Source organism: Lytechinus variegatus, chromosome 1, assembly GCF_018143015.1.
Source record: "Lytechinus variegatus isolate NC3 chromosome 1, Lvar_3.0, whole genome shotgun sequence".
NCBI lineage: Eukaryota > Metazoa > Echinodermata > Echinoidea > Temnopleuroida > Toxopneustidae > Lytechinus > Lytechinus variegatus.
Genome location: NC_054740.1, coordinates 95,480,049 through 95,497,427, shown reverse-complemented (window position 1 = coordinate 95,497,427; position 17,379 = coordinate 95,480,049). Strand labels below are relative to the sequence as shown.

The 17,379-nt window shown below is 38.5% G+C and overlaps 2 protein-coding genes across 5 annotated transcripts in view; one reads left to right on the top strand and one right to left on the bottom strand.

Annotated features, from left to right (window-relative positions):
• The window catches only part of LOC121429427, a 75,854-nt gene that overhangs the window by 48,208 nt on the left and 10,267 nt on the right, over nucleotides 1-17,379 (bottom strand). For 3 of the 4 annotated variants that reach the window (XM_041626416.1, XM_041626425.1, XM_041626452.1), the window contains exon 1: nucleotides 4,004-4,320. The gene's annotated coding sequence lies outside the window, so the exon portion shown is untranslated. Of the gene's footprint in view, nucleotides 1-4,003; nucleotides 4,321-17,379 lie in introns of those variants that run through there. The other variant, XM_041626434.1, reaches the window with a different exon arrangement.
• Nucleotides 14,139-17,203, top strand: LOC121405698. Its single transcript, XM_041596621.1, has 4 exons — nucleotides 14,139-14,145; nucleotides 15,253-15,755; nucleotides 15,797-15,916; nucleotides 16,137-17,203. Exons 1-4 carry the CDS (start codon nucleotides 14,139-14,141, stop codon nucleotides 16,455-16,457), a joined length of 951 nt encoding a protein of 316 aa, XP_041452555.1. The 3' UTR covers nucleotides 16,458-17,203.

Below are 17,379 nucleotides of genomic sequence, written 5' to 3'. Positions count from 1 at the left end.
TCCAAGATAATATTATGATTTATTGTCTCGATTTCTTTGTTCTCTTTTATATTGTTGGGGTAAATCGTGATATAGTTATATCAGGGAGGGCATTTTCTTAAAGAGAAATGCCAGTAGTTGCAGTAAACACTGATTTCATGAGAAAGTCTGTAAAACCAGGCTTAATTGTCAGAATATCATGGAGGATCTAGATCTGGTACAGTTACATAAACAGAACTTTGTGAATTCTTGAAATCTACGCTGAAAAACGTTCACACTGAAGATCACCAACACAGATAGGCACACGTGAGACAGTGTATAATTATTGCTGGAATAAAGACCCGACGGAAGTGACCGAATCCGCGCTTATTTCTCAGCAATTACACAATTTCTCCCAGAATCCTTTGGCACATATTTTTTATTCATACAAACAGACACTTGGGTGGTCATTATATTAGATTCTGTAAAAAGTCATTTTGAGATCGTTACCAAAACTGGAATTTATCTTTAAGCTCCCCCCCCCATATAACAATGGCCATATGTTTTTTTTTTACGTAATCTGGGGTAACTGCAATGCAAATGCTAATATGAATCCAAGCAAACTCATTTCAATGTTTCATTTTCCATGCTTTAATTACATTACTGTAAACATTTATATTCATATATTTGAATTGAACATGTACAACTGATTCCATGTGAAATATGCACATAAACTAATCAAAACAATACGGCCATATGTTTAAAACGCAGTAAATAATTGTTTTGCCATCTGGTACCTATGATAAATTGGAAAGAGTCATGATGATCATAAACACCTTTTTCAGCCTCAGGGTGTAGGTCTACATTAAAAATAAATTTCAGTTGTCTGTGTTATTTGTGTGCAGGGCATGCCTTCATTACAATCTGTTGATTTTTCCAAGTCTCCCTATAGTCTACCAACTAAAGGAGCAATCCTTATAGTAGATAAGTTGCATTGCTGGATTATCAGTCACTGCGAATCAAATCGTAAAACAAAAAATCACTGGTGTTCTCCCTAATCCAACAAACCTTTCCATAAGATTTCAAAGTAAAGTGACAAACAATTCAATCTAAAGTTGCCACTCTCTTTAAGTGGTTTCACTTGTGGTAATGTCTCCAAGAAATCTCCAAAGTTTTCAGTAGTTTGTGGCAATATCTCAAAACATTTCTGTGAAAAGAATTGCAAACTTGTACACCTACATGTATTTGATCCCTTCTACAGTGTATAGTAATAGCCTTTTGGCCAACCAAAAATTGGATGTGAAAGCATTGAACTCTGATAGGAAAGAGTATAAAACTTTGGCTAGCCCAAATAATTTAGACATTAACAAATCTTTAGATCTTGATCATGTGAAAGACTAGCATTGGTAGATATTGGAGTGCCAAAACGCTCTTCTGGCCAGTCAAATCTTGAGCTAGTTCGGAGAGTGTCCATCTCTGTGAATGATGGAACAATCACAGAGACCAGCAGTGGAAAGTGGAAAAAAAATGAAGTTAACATTCCCAAATAATATTGCTAGTCTAAAAGAGACAGAGCTGATTCCTTCATCTGAAGAGACTCAAGTCGGTTAGGGCCTACACACTATTCAACAGGCCAGTGATAGACACCATATTCAAACCTTTCATGTATGCATATATAGAAGAAATGAAAAAAAATATACAAGCTTTGCTTAGATTTTGTAATCATTAAGTACTGTGTTTTGGAATTGTTAAAGGAATCCATAATGATCTGCATAGACATCTCACTAAAAGACAAATATGAACAGCATTAACTCAAGTGAGGGTATAAGGAAATGCGGGAGGGGATAGAGGCAGAGAGGGGGGGGGGGGGGGGGGAGAAAAAAATGAAACTGAAGTGAGAGCTAAAGATACTTGTACAAAGACTGCATTGTACATGTACATGTATAGGACTTCAAGACTATTCATGAATAGGGAAGCAATGACAAAAGAAGCAAGTCTGAAAAGCACTTCTGACAAACAAATAGTAAGAAAGCATCCTACTGCACACCTATTGTGTTTTTGTGGTAAGACTTGCTACACAGCCTTTCTCAGAATAGAGCTGTGCAATGACACACAAAAATGTCTTATCCTCTTCTCAAGATCTTGGGTATTTCTTTAATCAGAAAGAATAACTCAGAATTGCTTGATTTATAGCTTTAAGGTTGGATATCCTTCAGTATTTGGCAGCAAACTCGGATACAAGAGCACGACACCAGGGGAAATTCTCCACTCCTAATTGCTCACATTTACGTCACAGAATGTATAATGTTAGTGACGTCAATCGACTAGTCTTGCTTAACCAGCCACTTGCAGGATAAATCCAACTCTGTTAATATCACTTGGCTTGACATGGCTCATCAACAAACATATCACTACAACCATTCATTTGATTGACAGCATTACACTAGGGACTGGTTTAACAGACTATCAGTGGAAAGGGAGTCAAGTAAATCAAGATGTAATGGTTGAAACATCATAAGACAAAAGAGAATAAATTCATTTTCCACGACACAAATTTGTCACTAATGCTGATCTCATATGTGTATAGTGTTAATGTTCACACACAAGAGATGAAGTAAAAAATTAATGCAATTCATGGCTTAAATCACTGACAATATACATTAGATAAAAACTGTCTACAAGGCAATCATCATAGAAGATCTCACTGGGCAGGACAGGGTTTTACATTTCTCAGACATTCTTCCACACTCTGACATTTTGCCAGCCTTGAAAATCTTTTCTTTGTACGTATAGTCTGTATGACAGAGGATGATTCGGGGAGAGGACAATGAAGGCAAAGAGAAAATGATATCAGGCCAGACAGTGGACAGTAGAGATGGAAGACAAATAATATGTGCATGTATGTATCACTGTGGGATGAGCATTGGAGCCAGGAATGGGATTCTTGTTATCGTGCAGTTGATAAATAGGCCTATGAGTGGCAGAAAAAAGTTGAATATTTTTTCAAAAGAAGTGTTTCCTGGTATTTCTAATACGTGATGGCCCATGACATTCAATGAAAGTGTTGAAAGGAAATTAATAACAAAACAAATCCACTTTTATATTGCACTTTAATACATCAGAACGACATCTATAATTGCTTTACAGATATATTCTCACCACGGTCATCTGATCCTGGCATGCCAACACACTGTCTACACTCCCTGAGAAGCATTCCAACAAGAGTTCGAGACTCAATTGCTATAGGCACACTACATCTACCAGTACCCATTCAACACCTGGGTGGAGAGTGGCAATGTGTGGATTAACGCCTTGTCAAAGAACATTATGCCATGGTGGAAATTGAACACACGATCCTCTGATTACGAGATGAGAGTCAGAACTACTAAACCACGACACTTCAACTACAAGGCGTTCACGATTGAAGCCAAGATTGTATAGATGCATTTATAGATCACCATCATATACCAGGGGATTGTTACATGTAGGAAGGAGCCATTACTCTTTAATTTCTGTAAAAAACACGATGGGTTCTAAAGCTAATAAGTGGTATATTCAAACATTCCCATTGACTTTGAAGTTCCATGCAGAGATTTTCAGGGCCAAGTGCCAGTTTCAAATACATTAACTTTTTTGTTAATTGCAATAGAAGTTATAAATGCTCATGAATGGCTTGTGCTAGATCAAACAGATTCTCAAATTTAGCACTGTGACCATCTCATAACTTGGGTACCAGATTTGATCAAACGAAAGTATGATCCTTACAAAAATTCAATAAACGAGTACATTTCAATCATTTAAATGTCCTGTCCAGGACTTAATTTTTGAGAAACACGATTACATATGCACTCCTACCGCAATCCTCAAGCCATAGTCAGGAACACTACATGTGTGTAAGGAAAAAACTCCTTGTTGTTTCCACACAAAAAAAGTAAAGATTAGAGTCAAGCAAGAGTTTAAAGATATTTTATAAAATTTTCCCATATTTCACCAGAAAAATTCAGAAGGGAGGGAAAAAAGTTTTTAAAAGTTGATAGGTACTCACAAAGCATCAAGGACCCTGCCGCATTTTCAGTTAGCACAATTGCGCATGGCTGGTGACCGGGCTTGCCAGCTTGACAGGCTAGAGACGATCGTTTGGTTCCAAATTGCGCATCGCTGCTCATGCTTCACCAGCTTCCCTCATCAAACTCAGAGCCGGAGTGAACAATTTTGCATGAAAAATTATTTTTCAACCTAAATGATCAAGAAAATCACAAATCACACACAAATATTGGAAATTAGTCAATGGTAACTAAAACTGTAAAAATTTGTTTCGATGGGGGGGGGGGAAGCAAATTAAAAAAAGAATTTGAAAAGGTGGTTATAATAAAAACCTGTAGGTTTTTCTGCAAAAAAGTATTTACTATGAATTATCTTTTGAGAAAATTCAAAGTTATTACATTTGACCAAGAAGATGAAGACAAATACTCAAATACAAGGTTGAAAACATTATTGTAAATGTTGGTCACATACATATGTTTTGCATAAATAATCAAAGGTGCAGTACTGCTGTATAATTTCATGGAAAATTTACATTTTAGCACCTTATAATAAATTGAGCTCATCAAATAGCACAAAAAATTGATTTTTTTTAACAGGCATGATATTTCCCTCTGAAAAAAAAAATCTGAAAAGCAGCCAAGGGTGGCTAAGTCCCCGCTGAGGTCCAAGATGCCCTGGTTGGGTTACAAGCTCTTGTATAGTAAAGAAATTGAAAGTGATTTTTCAAGGCGAGTTGTTATGGTAACTTTCATCAGTTGACTTAAAGAAGCAGTAAAAACCAGCATGGGAATTTTCTTGGGCAAAGGATTTCATGTAAAAAAAAATAAAATTAGAAAAAAAAAATATTAAAAAAATCGGAATTGCGATGTTAGTCGGGAGAATATCATGCCTGACGGAGCTCAATCGAGCTTCTTAACAAAAAAGGAGTACCATTTATTTAATCTCGAAGTGAAGGCCTGACCATCATTTTAATCCATGATTTACAATATTGATATACATATATAAAGGTACCGTGCTTGAGCGTGTGTTCTTTGTATTTTTTAAATTAAATGTAGTATGAAATTTTGAAAGTTTGCTTTCGCTTGTGAAATTCTCAACACATTTGACATGATAAAAATGATCATAGATTAGTCCAAGGAAGAATCCTTACTCATTCAAAGGCATGCATTTGCTTCTGCATTCCTTTTCACCGATGCCAACTCCTCGAACAAACATGTATGTAGACATGTGTTCTCAGAAATTGAAAGGCAAATATTGGGGGCTGACTTAATGAATGAGTGAACCTGGATGATTCACTCCCATTCCTTACTATAAACCAAACAGACGTGAAGTGATTAAAAGTGAGCTGGCTTTAATCTGTACAAAGGTTGAATAACTCCTCATAATCATATTGTTCATTTATTGGAATTAATCCAAGTAATTTCATCCAAATTTTATATATTACCTGCATGAATCAGAAATATTATTTTTTAAAGTTTTAAATACCCCATTTAAGGCATTTTTTTAATATCTGCATTCATTTTTTTGATATAGGTGATGCCATACAACTGCTGTGGATCATCATCATCTTGAAGGAAATAAAAACGACACTTACAAGGTATTAGCAATAATGTGTCTCGCTCACTTGTGAAAATAAGAAATATTGCAATCTCCTTTGTCCCGCAACAGAATTGTATCGAAACCTTATAATGAAATATGTGGAATAGAATGTAATAATAATAATAATTAGACTTATATCGCATCGAATCCACTCTGTAGAGTGGTCAAAGCACTTTTTAGAATAGAAAGTAAAATTCAAGAAGGGCTCTTTCATGAAATGCTACTCCCTTTTGTCCTCCCTGTATACCTCCTCCACTTTGATATGAATTACATTATTGCAATCATATTTCATGCGTGATGATTATTAAAATTTGTTTGTGGGTATAGTAAAAGATGTTGTGTCATAATGAGCTTATTATCTATAGAAAAACAGAACAGAGTTCTTGAAGTTTGGTTGAAAAGTTAGACAGGGTCGCAGTGTTACATGTATGTGTCATAAGAGAGTTCGAGCTTTCGATTCTCTGCGACTGCAACGTAACACTAGTTGACCGGAAGTAGTGATTCCACTCGTTCAGTATTACGTTCGTACATAGATGAAAACAGTTTCGATTTCAGTCGACGAACCATGCCACAGTATAGAGCAACATGATAGCCAGCGGGCCGTGAGCCAATGCTCGGCCGAAGGATCAGGCGTACATGTAGCACCATGCCACGAACTGGCAGGGCGACTTGAGGGTGCAGCATTTGCACTCTTGCTCTTCGAAGGCTTAAAAACGTTTTTACGTATGTGAGAACATACCAATATGAATCCCACAGAGTAGACACCAATTTAAAGTAATATCAAGAGAATGGATCGTTCAACTTCAACAGTTTCATGAAAATTCACTAAAAATTATGTATTTTGAGGAGAGGTGCATGAATGGCGGAACTCACAAATTAATCGCCGCAACCCTGGTAGGGTCAGGCTGCCATGCCCACTGAGAGCTGACTCAAGCTGAACTCTGGAAGCTGTGTGTACAAACGTGGCGAAAAAAGAACACAATCACCTACCAGATATGTAGTAGCTGAAAACGTGGCACATGTAATGGAAAATATAAATGTAATGGAAAAGCTGGTAACAGGCAGTAACTTGCCATTTACCAGCCCTGCTGAATCACTGAAATTTTGGATGACATCATCATGTTTGAACTAGCACTTGTTTGAGCACTATGACACCGAACATCAAAACCCTCAAATACAAGTCACAGATTTAGGCAGTGAACGAGAAGGCTCGTTACCAAATACTTCGCGCATGCACAGAGCTCCCATATTCCATGATCTTGTACGTCAACATGGCTCGTCGCAAAAAACGAAAGGTCTCTAGTCTTTCACCTAAACTTGATCATTGACCTCACAATGACCTCTGACCTTACCATATGACCTCTGACTGCACCATAACATGCAGGTCCCCTAAATACATCTTCAAATCAAGTCTGATTGAAAAGTAACTTATGGTTGCAGAGTTATATTCATGTTTGTGACAGACAGACAACGAACGACATTTGAATCCCTTATAGACTGTGGGATGGTCGCTAAAATTGTGACTTTCCGTGGGGCGGCAAATACAACCACGGTTCTTGGACATGATAATATGTAAAATATTATGAGTGAATACATGCACAATGTTGCCATCGGTAAATTTTGCTCCTGACCTCAAAATTAAAATAATATGCAAAATCGTACCATTGATTCGACTGGAAATTCCGCCATTCACCCCGTGTGTTAAGGACTTCCGTGAACGCGCGCAAGCGTGCACAATGCATGTAACCTCGTTCGCGTTTTATTTTTTTTTATTCGCTGTACATGATATACGTTATAATACAGAATGTACGATGGCGGATACGATGGCGGATAAGATGTCGTCGTCTTCGTCATGTTTTGACAGCGAAAATGACGATTTATCACTAGCAAATATATGCTACATGCACGTCTTACCCAAGGAAAGAGGGCCAGTAAATTCCCTTCAAGTAAAGAGCTAGAACAAATTTAAGCCTTTGCTGCATTCGTTGATGTAGACTACCTGGGACTTCAGAATAAAAATAGCTATTCGTGCAGCAGAGAAGTTTGCGATTGACTTGCATGCAGCCAGGTCAAACATCGTTCGTATATCACCAGCATTGAGCAATCAAGCGATCGAAGGTAATTTGTTTTCACTTTGTGCTCTTGCATTTCACTCTCTGCAAAAGAGCTCAAAAGTGAAGCGGTGCAAACTTTGATGATTTTTGTATAGGTCTACATCTAGATTTCTTAATTGAGTCGATGAATAATGTGAAATAATGTGACTCATGACTTACTTCGTCTTCTATTCATAGGCTTGTAAATGTGGCGGTTAAGTAAGTCATGACATGAGTCACATTATGTATCGATTCAATTAAGAAATCTAGACCTATACAAAAATCATCCAAGCTTGTACTGCTTCACTTTTGCAGAGAATGAAATGCAAAAGCACAAAGTGAAACAATTTTGGCATGGACAAAGATCGCTATAACAAGGATCACCATCTCAAAATCATCCTCTGTATCTTTTTCACCTTGATTGCTGGAATGCTGGTGATACGAACGATGTTTGACCTGGCTCTGAGCAAGATGTAACCCGTTACATCTATAACGTTAGTTTGATCCATTCGGATCTTGCTGCAATGCTGGTCGGGCTGGGCAGGAGCGTAACGGGTCGGTGGCCATGCAGGAGGGGCAAGAGCAAAAAAATCTCCGGTCTTATCAGGGGCAGATCCATGATTTTCCAAAAGGGGGCTAATATTTCAGAGGAAAGTTTCGACCAGCCCCCCCCCCAAAAAAAAAAGTTTTTCAACCAATTGACAAGCAAAAAAAAATAAAAATAAAGGTTTTCACCCACAAATGAAGTATATTTCGTACACGAAAAAAAGGGTCTTCAATTTCAAAAGAGGGGGGCACACCTTTGTTTTGGCATATTTACATTACAAATTTTAGTATTTTGCTTCTCAAAAGGGGGGGGGGGCCAGGCAATGGCGTCATGAGGCAACATTTTGAGGGGCGATATGGTGTATCGGGTACAAAAACAATGCGAGTGAGCAAAAAATTATACATTTTTATTACAAAAATCCAATTCAGATTTTGACATAATGTTAAAGAAGATAACATATTTTTCACCCTTCTCTCTTTCCTTTTCCTTTTTTTTTCTTGGTCTGTACGCCACGGTAAACAAGATTTTGTTTATGATTTTGCATGCTTATTTAAAAAAAATAAAATCACCTTTTCATGACAATCTATCTGTTCTTCTTTCTTTCCTTTTCCAGTTCCTCTTTTTCCCCTTTCCCTTTCATTCTCCCCTTTTCTTTTTTCCCCTTTCATTCTCCCCCTTTTCTTTTTTCCCCTTTAAGTTCCCGGTGAACTCCGCCAGGGGGGATAGCTTGCCCCCCCCTGCACTGATTAAGCCACTGCTCCCTGGGATGGGCCGGGTTGCATGCAAGTCAATCGCAAACTTCTCTGCTGCACGAATAGCTATTTTTATTCTGAAGTCCCAGGTAGTCTACATCAACGAATGCAGCAAAGGCTTAAATTTGTTCTAGCTCTTTACTTGAAAGGAATTTACTGGCCCTCTTTCCTTGGGTAAGACGTGCATGTAGCATATACTTGCTAGTGATAAATCGTCATTTTCGCTGTCAAAACACGACGAACACGACGATATCTTATCCGCCATCGTATATTCTGTATATAACGTATATCATGTACAGCGAATAAAAAAAATAAAACGCGAACGAGGTTACATGCATTGTGCACGCTTGCGCGCGTTCACGGAAGTCCTTAACACACGGGGTGAATGGCGGAATTTCCAGTCGAGTCAATGGTACGATTTTGCATATTATTATTTTAATTTTGAGGTCAGGAGCAGAATTTACCGATGGCAACATTGTGCATGTATTCATTCATAATATTTTACATATTATCATGTCCAAGAACCGTGGTTGTATTTGCCGCCCCACGGAAATGAAAAACTAGAGACATTTTCCTTGTCCATCCCACAGTCTATTAGTCTCCCCTTCACCTCTAGGGAGTGAGACAAAAATATATTATTACATAAGACCTACTAGTCTAAAACAGAGCAAAAGGTCAAGCAAACATAACATTTCCATCATCAATAATAAAGGTCAAGTGTTTTTGGTCAACAACCTTAGATTTTCAAAGATTGTCTTTTACACTGTTGAGAAAGCAATTGTCTGAGTCTGATAGACAACATAATAGCGCATATAAAATCTACTCCAGTTTTAGCTCTGATAGGATCTTTACAATGGCAGTAATTAGAATGTAAATCTCCTATCCACATATTTCACAATTCTTGAATGAAAGTCTTTTCCCTTTATCATTACACAAAAGAGATAGGTCAATGACAGTATACTCTATATACTCTTGTTTCTCTTTTGAAGTGATTGCAAACCTCAATTAAACCATGGTTAAACACTTGTTTTCTTGGGATCTCAAAAGTCCATCCTTATTCTTCACTGCGTTTGAGACCGGGGGGGGGGGGGGGGGGGGTGGGGGGGGAGGGGTGGTGTCGGCACTTCCATTGATGAGTGGATACCAGGCGCAACCAGCGCGACCAACGAAACGCATAGAAAGGATCTCCTTTTCAAGATAGGGCATGTTACGTACATAACGTAATAAGAGTGTCAAAAATACTAAAATACTGAGAAAAAAAGAGTATATATTTCGCCAGGAAAGCTACACGTTTACGGTCAGATTTACGTGTGTAAAAGAGACTGAAATGCTTTATAAAGGATGTACATGTAGGCTAATTTTTACCCCAACACATTAGAATCCAATTTAAGAGAGGTGTGGGAGGTGGGGCAGTACTAAACCAAATGTAAGTAAAGGTAAAGCTGATGACCGTGACTTAAATATCGCTGTACTTGTTTAGGGGGTCAATACAGGGAATACTTGTTAAGGGTAACGTTTTGTTTCTAATACTTGTCAAGGGTAGGGTTTCATATGCTGATACTTGTTAAGGGGTGCATTTTCAGAATATGGAAAATACTTGTTTAGGGTGCTTTTCAAAACCCCATGGAAGTTGCCTCCCATGGCTTGAGATCAGCGATCAGTTTATTATTTCCTTCTTTTTAAAACATTTTCACCCATGTTTTTGACCTACAAGGAATATAATAATAAATTTTGGCAATGTGGCACATCTATGGCTTGTCGTCATTTGTTTAATTAAACATTTCCCTGTTTTATCCTAAATATCCATTAAAGAGCTAAATAAACAAAAAACCCAAAGTCATAATCACTTCATTTTTTTTCATAAACAGTCAAGATGAGCATTTAAACGATTTTTCAGACTTAGTAAAAGGTATTTAGAACCAGCCCCCAACCCCCCCCCCCCCCCGACACAAAAACACAGGCAAATTGAATCTTTTCCTCTTTGTTGGCTGCCTCTAGGATACTGGATGGTTCTCTGACAATTGTGACATGGCATTATACAACATGTGACCACAAGATGGCAGTATGCAGTCTGCACATTTTTTTTCTTTCAGGCCAAGCTTTATCTTATGAGGTCATTCTAATAGTACTGAAGGTAAATGTTACAATTGTTTCGCCAGCGAAAAGATTGTTTGAATTTATATAATATCAATATTGAAAGCGTTTGATTATTTGAATTTACTTCCCTTCATTTATTGAGGACACCGTATAGAATGGCATACAATATTTTTTGTTATGCAAATTAAGTCCACTGAGTAGAGTTCGGTGCATAGGTACGTTGACGTGTCACTCCATTTTTGAAAGGTTCAGGAGTCAGACGCCAGTATCGGCCTCCGCAGTTTGGGGGAAACTTTCTGTTGTTTAATGTGATTTAAACATGGTTTTATGTCCTGCCAGAAAAGAGTATTTTTTTAATTCATTAGATCCTTTATGTTTTCCATATATGTCAGACAAATTAAATAAAGTCAATTTATAGTGTCTCGATTTGCCCGGTTTAGGAATGAGAGCAGGGCGTGTAGGTTTTTGACCCGGTTTTCGGCCCGGTTCCCGGTTTCGAATTTCCGGTTTTGAGTTTTTGTCTAGATTCATTACAAATTATGCTAATTGAAAGAGATGATCCATGAAAGTGAAAATTGTATGTTTGTATTAAGAACTTATTTGCGAAATTAATGAAACAGAAAATTATGATATGATTTTGATAACAGAGCAGAATATTATTCACATAAACAGATAAACATAATGGACACTAAATCAAAACAAGTTTTGCATTTCAGAATCAAGTGAATGTTTAACTTCATTGATGTATAATAAGAAAGTATTTGGCTATTAATCTACAAGTACGTGTCATATTTTAATTGCTGGCAAAGGAATTATTTAATGTAGTAGCCACTTGTTACTGTTTGTGAAAAGAATTAGAAACAAATGCATATAAGCCTTGACTAGTTATGATTTAAGTTGAATTATGTACTAGTATATGCAAGATAAGCAAAGTTAATTTAAATCAACGTGTGCATAGCTGAAAGAATATTGACAAAGTTAAAGAAAGTTGTGATTATTCAAAGCTACAAGAATTTTACAGATATTGCTTCTGTTCATTTGACATGATTGATCAAACAGACAGTAAATTATAATAATTTTGATAACAATTCGGTTTGATAATCATGATTATACTGTTTTAAAGGACAATAAACAATGAGTGTTCGTGTATGATAATAATGAAATAATTACACGTGAAACAAGATGCAGTGTGATAAAACAATTTCATTTATTAATATACTATTAACTGAACATCAGTTATGTAAACAAAGACTTATTATCAGAGCTGCCAACCTGAACAAGAACATTTCAGTATTTTTAAAGCTGAAAATCAGTATTTTTGAGAGAAAATCAGTATTTTCAAAGAAATACCATAGGACAACACATAAAACTGAAACTTAGAAATCAGTATTTAGCATGAAACCAGCAGTATTCTTCTCATTTTTCAGTACTTAATACTGAAAATCAGTACAACTTGGCAGCTCTGCATTATTGTTTTATATATTTTGTTAAAACAGATTGAATAAAATATACGTTTAACGATGTTATATATCGGAACGGCGGATGTGACGGTTTGTGTTCCTTCTTTCGACTATCCAACAATTGCGAATTAAATGCCCTCCCCCCTCATTCTTCTATGCTAGTTATCAAGTAATAATGATGAGGCACTGTTTTTCTCAATTTAAACTGACTGAACATGTCTATCAGAAAACAAAAGAAGGGACTTACGTACTTAATACTAAATCAATAAAGCAGAATCATAGCCTTGGTTTATAGGAGGAAGCATGCTGCTTACTTCCAGTCTAGCAGTCACACCAAACAGTACACAGTAACATGGGGACACTATACTCGGGTCACTCTTAGAAGCAGTCACACCAAACAATACACAGTAACATGGGCACACTATACTCAGGTCACTCTTAGAAGCAGTCACACCAAACAATACACAGTAACATGGGCACACTATACTCAGGTCACTCTTAGGAGCATCACACCAAACAATACAATACTTAGGTCACTCTTAGAAGCAGTCACACCAAACAATACACAGTAACATGGGCACATTATACTCAGGTCACTCTTAGAAGCAGTCACACCAAACAGTACACAGTAACATGGGCACACTATACTCAGGTCACTCTTAGGAGCAGTCACACCAAACAATACACAGTAACATGGGCACACTATACTCAGGTCACTCTTAGGAGCAGTCACACCAAACAATACACAGTAACATGGGCACACTATACTCAGGTCACTCTTAGAAGCAGTCACACCAAACAATACACAGTAACATGGGCACACTATACTCAGGTCACTCTTAGGAGCATCACACCAAACAATACAATACTTAGGTCACTCTTAGAAGCAGTCACACCAAACAATACACAGTAACATGGGCTCATTAAACTCAGGTTACTCTTATACCCTTTTCATAAACCTATCCTCCAATTAGCTGCCTAAGAGTAATGCGGATAATTCAATAAAAATTGCGTTCATAAACTCCGAAAATAAGCTGCATTATTTTTACGAGCGCCCGTCCTGAAAAAGGCGGATAATCGCCATGACAACTGGACACGCCCCCTCCGATGCGGTTGGTTGGAAAAGGGTGACCTTGTGACCGCACCATGGCAATTATCCGCATTATTTGGAAATGCGTTCATAAACTCAAAATCTTGTCCCGATGCTGCTATTATGCGGATAATAGCAGCATCAGAGTAATGCGGATAACTCTTGTCCTCCTCCAATTTTACGACCAAATTATGCTGCTATTAGCTGCCTAATTCATTTTAATGGGGTTTATGAAAGGGGTATTAGAAGCGTCACACCAAACTATACAATACTTAGGTCACTCTTAGAAGCAGTCACACCAAACAATACAATACTCAGGTCACTCTTAGAAGCAGTCACACCAAACAGTACACAGTAGGCGGTTTCAAACCGCCTCGATCACAAGAATCCCCATTAAATTACGAGAACTTTTTAAGGCTAAAAAATACCCGTTAATTATTCCTGCATTCATACCGCCCCGAAACACATCCTTCGGGATAAGTTCCCGAAGTTACGAGCATGGGCAGTATGGTCAGATAAGCAGACAAGGCGCGAGATTCAAAATCACTAGCCCAGCAGCCACCCACGCCGCCGCGCCCAACGACACGCTGGGATAAAAGTTCCCGTAATTTGCTTTCACATCGCCAAAATACCTGCGACCTTGGAAAAATCCCCACGAAAGTTCTCGTAATTTCGCCAAGTACCTGCTATTTAGCGGGTATTTTCTTTCGGGATATTACGCGTAGTTTGCTTTCACATTACCAAAATACCTGGTATTTTCTGATCGGGGTAAATTTCCCGATCAGAGAATACCTGGAACTGGCGAACTTCGAGGCGGTCTGAAACCACCTAGTAACATGGGCACACTATACTCAGGTCACTCTTAGGAGCAGTCACACCAAACAATACACAGTAACATGGGCACATTATACACAGGTCACTCTTAGGAGCAGTCACACCAAACAATACACAGTAACATGGGCACACTGTACTCAGGTCACTCATAGGAGCAGTCACACCAAACAATACACAGTAACATGGGCACACTATACTCAGGTCACTCTTAGGAGCAGTCACACCAAACAATACACAGTAACATGGGCACACTATACTCAGGTCACTCTTAGGAGCAGTCACACCAAACAATACACAGTAACATGGGCACACTATACTCAGGTCACTCTTAGGAGCAGTCACACCAAACAATACACAGTAACATGGGCACACTATACTCAGGTCACTCTTAGGAGCAGTCACACCAAACAGTACACAGTAACATGGGCACACTATACTCAGGTCACTCTTAGGAGCAGTCACACCAAACAATACACAGTAACATGGGCACACTATACTCAGGTCACTCTTAGGAGCAGTCACACCAAACAATACACAGTAACATGGGCACACTATACTCAGGTCACTCTTAGGAGCAGTCACACCAAACAATACACAGTAACATGGGCACACTATACTCAGGTCACTCTTAGGAGCAGTCACACCAAACAATACACAGTAACATGGGCACATTATACACCAGTCACTCTTAGGAGCAGTCACACCAAACAGTACACAGTAACATGGGCACACTATACTCAGGTCACTCTTAGGAGCAGTCACACCAAATAATACACAGTAACATGGGCACATTATACTCGGGTCACTCTTAGGAGCAGTCACACCAAACAGTACACAGTAACATGGGCACACTATACTCGGGTCACTCTTAGGAGCAGTCACACCAAACAGTACACAGTAACATGGGCACACTATACTCAGGTCACTCTTAGGAGCAGTCACACCAAACAATACACAGTAACATGGGCACATTATACTCGGGTCACTCTTAGGAGCAGTCACACCAAACAATACACAGTAACATGGGCACACTATACTCAGGTCACTCTTAGGAGCAGTCACACCAAACAATACACAGTAACATGGGCACATTATACTCGGGTCACTCTTAGGAGCAGTCACACCAAACAATACACAGTAACATGGGCACACTATACTCAGGTCACTCATAGGAGCAGTCACACCAAACAATACACAGTAACATGGGCACATTATACTCGGGTCACTCTTAGGAGCAGTCACACCAAACAATACACAGTAACATGGGCACATTATACTCAGGTCACTCTTAGGAGCATCACACCAAACAATACAATACTTAGGTCACTCTTAGAAGCAGTCACACCAAACAATACACAGTAACATGGGCACACTATACTCAGGTCACTCTTAGGAGCAGTCACACCAAACAATACACAGTAACATGGGCACACTATACTCAGGTCACTCTTAGAAGCAGTCACACCAAACAATACACAGTAACATGGGCACATTATACTCAGGTCACTCTTAGGAGCATCACACCAAACAATACACAGTAACATGGGCACACTATACTCAGGTCACTCTTAGAAGCAGTCACACCAAACAATACACAGTAACATGGGCACATTATACTCAGGTCACTCTTAGGAGCATCACACCAAACAATACAATACTTAGGTCACTCTTAGAAGCAGTCACACCAAACAATACACAGTAACATGGGCACACTATACTCAGGTCACTCTTAGGAGCAGTCACACCAAACAATACACAGTAACATGGGCACATTATACTCAGGTCACTCTTAGAAGCAGTCACACCAAACAATACACAGTAACATGGGCACACTATACTCAGGTCACTCTTAGAAGCAGTCACACCAAACAATACACAGTAACATGGGCACATTATACTCAGGTCACTCTTAGGAGCATCACACCAAACAATACAATACTTAGGTCACTCTTAGAAGCAGTCACACCAAACAATACACAGTAACATGGGCACATTATACTCAGGTCACTCTTAGGAGCAGTCACACCAAACAGTACACAGTAACATGGGCACACTATACTCAGGTCACTCTTAGAAGCAGTCATACCAAACAATACACAGTAACATGGGCACACTATACTCAGGTCACTCTTAGGAGCAGTCACACAAAACAATACACACATTGCACACTATGGTCACTCTAGGACATAGCATTATTATAAGACAAAAGGTGTTAAATCCCTATTCCTTAAAATATGTGCATTGAAAATGTCAGAATTGAACAGCCAGTTTCTGTAAAATCACAATAATAGGTAGTTTTAGAATCTCACCAGCAGGTACGAGATTACATCATTCAAAGGCTTTCGCATGCACCATGTCCTCACCCTTGCTGAATATCAGAATTGAGAACCTTGCCACCTTCATTCTGCCATTCTCCTAAATCGTAGTCGATGTGCATGTGAGTGACGTCATATCGGTCTATTTCTGATTCGTCTAATGCCAATCCGTACAATTGCCAAATCGTCACATTCATTTCGTCTACCATCAGTTCGTCTACTATCCACATGGTCTAATTACCGATTCATCCACTCACCATATCATCTAATAACCACTTGGTCCAATAGCCATTTAGTCCATATACCACTTGGTCTAATTGGACTGAGTGTTCATTGTGCAAAATGAGTGAAAAATAAAATAAAGTGGATCTATTTTTAATAGACCAACTGGTTAAGAGACGAAATGGTCATAAACGAAATGGTGATTAGACAAAGTGATAATTGGATTAAAAAGTTAATTGACCAAATGGTTGTTAGACCAAATGGTTGTTAGACCAAATGTTGGATGGATTGGCATTAGACTGAATGAAAATGGACCATGTGGTGAGTGGACGAGTTGGCAGTAGACGAAATGGCAATTTACCGTCACA